This window comes from Bactrocera latifrons, unplaced genomic scaffold (assembly GCF_001853355.1).
Source record: "Bactrocera latifrons isolate USDA-ARS-PBARC rearing strain unplaced genomic scaffold, ASM185335v1 scaffold_41, whole genome shotgun sequence".
Lineage (NCBI taxonomy): Eukaryota > Metazoa > Arthropoda > Insecta > Diptera > Tephritidae > Bactrocera > Bactrocera latifrons.
This window is the reverse complement of record NW_017537057.1, coordinates 962883-969138: the sequence shown is the minus strand read 5'-3', so window position 1 is coordinate 969138 and position 6256 is coordinate 962883. Positions and strand designations below refer to the sequence as shown.

Sequence of the window (6256 nt, the reverse complement as noted above, 5' to 3'; positions counted from 1 at the left end):
CATTTTGCCAAAAAGCAAAAATAAAAGTTTTACTATGGTAGGCCGAAAACCTTCCAATTGACCAGTAAGTTCATTTACCTTTCTCGGTTCTTCTCTCGCAGGAGCCTAACCCTCTCACTAACCAAATCTACAGCGATCATATTCACGAACTGGATGAAAGAGTAGAAGCTGAACCTCAATGTTGATAAAATTATGATTTTGACTCGTTCTGCAATGTCGCAACAAACCCCACGAATCGCTAGTCAGCAGTAACTGAGAAATGATAACATACAAGGCAATCGGCCGGCCGGTCGTAAAATATGCAGCGGTCTAGGAACCATTTTTTCGTCAACTCATTGGGAAGACGTCGCCTCCTAAGTGCAGCAAGGGAAACTTTTTTGGTTATATTGAAGATATTGAAAGTTTAGGATAATGACTTCAGACATACACTGAACGCAAAATATATTTGATCTAATAAARTATTCAGTTCAAACCACCGACCATAGTTGCAGAAGAGCTCTAATTAYCTAGCAAAACCAGAGCATTCTCCAAAAGTGTCGATGAACAAATATGTGTATGGAAATCTGGTGATAATTTCCATAGAAATAGTTGAATTACAATGTYAAATAGGCAGGTCCGCTCATGATGATACATTTGAAATGCTARTGAAACTCTTTGCTGAGCAAAAATTGTTCCATTTCCTATACTGCAAGTTACAAGCAGTGCAAGTGCTCACAKATTAGCCTTAAATTACACCAATTGSCTGAAACTAGTTGTTACAAAATAAGCTCTTTATACAACTTGCAATTTTGCATTCTTAAAATATGCATTACACGTGCATGTTTGGAGCAACAAATTAACACATATTAACTGGCTGCACCAACACACTCGCATAAAGTTCTTTTTTACTGTATGTCTGTGTGAACTAATGAGTGCCGCCTATCAGCGCCGTAGCTGCAATCAATTGTCAATTAAAATTAAATGTGTTTGTATTACAAATATTCATGTTTACAATAAATTAAATAGHGMAGGTCAAATAACGGCAAATACATGCAATGCATACGAACTTTATTGGCACCCACTGTTCGCCAACGAGAATCAGCGCTGGGCTGTAAAATATCAACAGTTGACAGTTGTAAATAAAAGACAACCCACGGTAATTCCGCGCACAACTCGCAGATCTACTAAAAGTTAATGTATTGTACGCCTAACGGTAATATGTAATTTGCGCTCTGTATATAATCGCATGGCGACGCCAGTTGCAGCGTCAAAGTGAAAGTGCACGCGTTAGCGACGAGRTCTAAAAGGTGTCAAAYGAACTTGGAAATAAAAAGTTGAAGTTTATTGGTTGAGTTATTGTAAAATTCAAGCAYCAACTTAAAAAAWAGTACCAGAAGCAATGCTAACACAAGAAATCGTACCGAATCGCCGCTTAACTCGCATTTATCCGCGCGCTAGTTTGATAACATTTGAAAACCGTCGCGAGCATAACGAAACGCGGCCGAAACCGTGTAAAGACTTGAACGTCGTAAAACAATTTCTCACTGAATTCGGTCAGCAGACCAGCATACATGGCCTGAACAAGACATTCGAAGCGAATATGAATCGATTGACGCGGTAAGCGACTATATAAATAAGAAATATTGTTAGAAGTTAAAACAAAAAAAAATAATAATAAGAAAAAAATATTATTTTATCTCCAAAGAGGGCGCACCCTTTCTGTCAACTCACACGCTTTATAACTTGTTTCACATAATTTTGAATCCATTGGTTAAAAGGGTGTGCCAAAATAATACCGGGTCGCCTAGTGATTACCTCAAAATTGCACAAATTAATGACGTTTTTCTCGCTTTTTCGCTTTCAGCCTATTTTGGACCGTTGGCTTTCTCTGCGCACTCGGCATGTTGATCTTCGTCACACAAAAGCTGGCCGCACGCTACAACAAACGGCAGTTCAAGACCGTTGTTAACTCAACAAATTATCCGGTTTATCGCATCGTGTTCCCCGAGGTGCATATATGTAACGATAATCGCTTGAATTGGGCGCGTTTCGCTTCGGCAAAAGAAAACTTTTTACGTCCCGAGCACCACAAAACCGAGCTGGAACAAATATTTACACAAACGGTGGCACTTTATGACAATTTACGCTTCGGTGCTTTCGATGTGTTCGAGAGCTTGAGCAACAAATCGCTTCGCAGTTTGGACTATGTGAATTTCACCAATGTGGCACAATTTATGGCGTGGCGCTGTAATGAACTGCTGACAGATTGTGTGTGGCGTCATAATCCAATGAATTGTTGTGATATATTTATAGCACGTCGCTCCTCATTTGGCTTTTGTATGTCTTTTAATACGGTCGAAGACATATCGGGACAATTAAGAGCACCGTTAGACAATAAATGGCCGTGGCGTGCTAGTCGAGAGGGGCCGGGTAATGGTCTAAACGTGAGAGTGTTGATAAACGAACGGTTGCATTCACCTTTTGCTCATAACCGAAAGGGAATTATGGTGAGAGAGTGAGAGGTTTACTAGTTGAAGGAGTGTGGAAGCAAGAGACAAGTTCTATATGTCGACGATTCGCTAAGTTTGGCACATTTATGTTTTTTTTTTTCTTCTTAATTGCAGTTTATGGTGATGGAGCCTGGCGTCTGGTGGAGTGTTTCAAATCACATGGAGTTGAATGATATGACCTCCGTCCAGTTGAATGCACAACTCAGTTTCTTTGATGAAAATACTCGAAGTATACCGTCGAATGTGCGTGAGTGCGTCTTCGGTGTAAGTTGATTTTAGCTCTTTAAGTTGTGGTCCGTCTTAAAGAAGATGGTTAACATCAAGTCCTTGGTATAACTATTTTCAACACATTTTTATTCGAAGAGAGCTTTCGACCTCTTATAAATTTGGAGTGATTTATAATAGTATATCTATGGTAGCTCCTTCAAACTACTCAAGATTTCAGAAGTTCTACTTATTTCTCTATTTCCAGAATGAACGCAATAGCGCCGACTACAAAACACTACTTAACCACAAATATATGTTTGAAAACTGCCACGCCGAATGTCAACAGGAATATACGATGAAGTATTGCAACTGTACTTTTGACATGTTCTTTCCACCGAGTCAATATCCATCGTGCAAATTGTCTGACATGCCTTGTTTGGCGAGGAATAACGGTAAGCAAGTATATTTCAGCAAATTAATCGCCAAGCCTTTAACAAATAGCTCACGTTATTTGCTTTTCATATTTCCAGAACGTTTGAAGTACTTCCAGCAAAGTGGCGAAAGCGATGTCTTGTCGGCAACCCTGCAAGAACTTGGCATGGTCTGCGAGTGCTTCCTAAACTGTCTATCACTAGCCTATCTCATAGACATACGCGCTTATGACCTGCCGCATGTCACACAAAAACCGAATGATTCATTTGTGGACTTGGACTTTTTCTTCATGCGCGACTCGATCGTTGTATTTCGAACGACTGTAGTTTACACTTGGGTGGATTTGTTGGGTGAGTAGAAAGGAGAAAATGAGAGTGTTGTAGGATAGACGATTAAACAAAGACTTTACTTAGGGGTTTTAGGCACAAGGAAAAGGAAAGGTTCATATCTTCTGAATTATGGTTGTAACAGCAGATACTCAATCAATATTTTTCAATTCAGTAGCCAAAAATTTACGACAATTATAATCTTAATGACAATGTGATTAAGATGCTGAGTGAAAAGTTGTTATGAGGAAGTATTGTGCTTTTAAAATATTGTCCACCATCAAAACTAACCCAAATGGCCCCTAACGGGCCAACTCATAGATTACGTTAATCCATTGTGGTTAACCATTAATTGCTGCATCGTTATTCACTAGAAAATTTATAGACTTGCTGATCTGTTCTGTCAACAAATTCGACTTGCATTGAAGACACTTAGTTTGAAGCTACCTTCTTCGCATGAATTACCACAGAAGAATCTTGTTTCTGTTCTATTTCATCCTTCGATCCATAGGTTAATATGTAGACTTTGCCATCGGAACTTTCGGTCATAGAGTCATAGAATCATTGGATTTCTCTATTGGGGAATGCACACGTTGTGCTCACTTCATTATGGGTCTCTCTTTCTCGGTCTCATTGCCAGTTTTGCCCGAATTAATTAAAAAGGTGACGACAATCCAAAAATAACGTAGATATTAATAAAGATGAAATCTAATAAAGAGACCTAAAACTTGAGGTTAAGAAACCTTTATAATATGGTTTGGTATACATGGCCTATWTATGAACTCTGATATTTGATTTCTATAAGCTTAACCCGCTTAGAAACCGCATCTATTAACCCGTTTACATCTTTTCACAGTGAACTTCGGCAACGCCACAGCACTCTTTCTCGGCTGTTCCGTTATAAGTGTCGTCGAATTGATCTACTATTTCTGCGTTTACTTGCCACGACGTATTCGAAGTGTACACAAAAGGCGTAAAAGGCCTTTACTCGTAATAACCACCAAAAATTACGATAAGTTGTTGGAAGACTGGATGAGGCAATTATATGACCGCGACGTTAAAAATAAGGAGCCGGAAGACACCAAAGAGAAGCAAGCCAACAGCACTTGAGACCGATAAAGCGCGTGGCATTTACATCCAATTCAATGGCAATCATAAAAATCACTTACCGCTCATAAGAAGAAGAAGAAGAAGAGATGTGATGCGAAAAATGTACTAAAGCTTCAGCAAAGCGATATGGAAAATAAAAAGGGAAAATAATCATTGTTTCGTATCATTTCCGTTTCATTGTCTTGCTTACTTCTAAACAAAGTTTTGCGTGCCCCGCTTTGCCGCCATTTAAGTTGCAGCTTCACCATTCTCCTCGCTCGCGACGGCATGTCGTTTTTGATGGCATTCACCGGCGTTTTCACGRCTCTAGTAGTGATTTGTTTCCACCTCTCTCTCTCCTGGCTATTGTTATTGTTGTTTTGTTGTTGCCATGATTGCAGCTGTCATTTTCACGGTCGACTGCAACATGAATGAGGAGGATTCCGCTGGGCAAAGGCGACATTATGGTCACGGCCAGTGTCACTGTCACCAGCAGTGCGCCGCTGAAAGTRACTTCGAGACTTCACGCTGTTGCTGCGCTCTATGCTAGTTTGTGGCTTCTTGGCTGTGCTTCCTCTTTGTATTCTTCTTCTTCTTCTTCTCTTTTGTGTTCAACACAATCATTCCTCTTGCTAAGTTGTATTTTCATAACATTTTGCTGCAGTTTCGAGTGTTCTCTTTTTTTAAAATTTGCCCACAGTGTTTGCACTTTTTTGTTTTTGTTGCAATTTTTATTGCATTTTATTGCTCTCACCGCTTTAGTTTACTAAGCTTCACAGACACCTTTTTTCCTGCTTTGGTCGCTGCGAGTGCCTTTGTAGTTGTGTTACCACAATAACGGTCGTTTTTTTTCGGGAAAAGTTGCGGGTTTCTTGTTAACTGGTGTTTGACTGTGGCAACGTTTACGAGCAAAACTACTTATTTAGTTGTGAAAAGAATGTGAAAATGTCGGAAAAAGTGCGCGGAAAATAGAAATAAAAATTATATGCGAAAGCGTCCCGCCTGGAAGCGTGTTAGAAAGTTTGAAAAGTTTTGCGGTCTTTGTTTTGACTCGGGTCACTGAACTTAAGAATCCCAATTTCCCGTTTCTACTTTCTATTTCTTTAATTTTCGCTCGGGCATCTAAGTACTTAATCATTTAAGTATATTTAGTCGAATGAACATTAAGGGTCAGCCTGAAATTGCGGTAAAAAACATTACAGAAGATGGAGGTTAGAAAGCTAAATAACGGAAAGCCTAGTTACTAGGCGTTAATAAAAGTTGTGCTCTTTTTAAGTAGTGACTAATTTTTATTACGACGCAATGTGTGGTTGTGCCCTCGGGACAATCGCTGTTTGGTTTATTGCTTTATTTTCTTCGCAGGTTGCTCAAGTATCTTCTGGAAATTTGTTAGTGCAAAGATCTATGGTTCATAAAAAATTATGAAATTTGACTTCCAAACTCGAGACTCATATGCAAATATTGTTATTTTGGGCCTCAGTCTCGGCTTTGCTTTTCGCCCCTCTATGTGTTCAGCCTAAGTTTGCCAAGGTATTAGTAACCCTTTTTTGCTTTGAAATAATTTATTTGCTGCAAAAGTCTCATGTGGAAACGTGAATATATTTCAGTCGTTCTAGTAAGAACAAGTCAATAGCTAATAGGTTAATTAAATAGTTCTCGGCGTACCGTCGTAAAAAAGTTTTTTTTTTGTTAAAATTCCTTTTTTTATTATTC

General features: G+C 39.1%; 1 protein-coding gene across 1 annotated transcript; it reads left to right on the top strand.

The window, feature by feature from the left end:
• Positions 1-1317: 1317 nt before the first annotated feature.
• Positions 1318-4618, top strand: LOC108972590 (pickpocket protein 19-like). Its single transcript, XM_018939226.1, has 6 exons — positions 1318-1596; positions 1844-2486; positions 2604-2753; positions 2962-3148; positions 3227-3478; positions 4311-4618. Exons 1-6 carry the CDS (start codon positions 1379-1381, stop codon positions 4562-4564), a joined length of 1704 nt encoding a protein of 567 aa, XP_018794771.1. The 5' UTR covers positions 1318-1378; the 3' UTR covers positions 4565-4618.
• Positions 4619-6256: the final 1638 nt, after the last annotated feature.

What these genes read in the sequence shown, in the direction of transcription:
- LOC108972590 (XM_018939226.1), top strand. Translation starts at nt 1,379, where the DNA reads ATGCTAACACAAGAAATCGTACCGAATCGCCGCTTAACTCGCATTTAT. An exon ending in TGCGTGAGTGCGTCTTCGGT is followed by an intron (nt 2,754 to 2,961) that starts GTAAGTTGATTT and finishes CTCTATTTCCAG; the next exon opens with AATGAACGCAATAGCGCCGA. An exon ending in CACTTGGGTGGATTTGTTGG is followed by an intron (nt 3,479 to 4,310) that starts GTGAGTAGAAAG and finishes ATCTTTTCACAG; the next exon opens with TGAACTTCGGCAACGCCACA.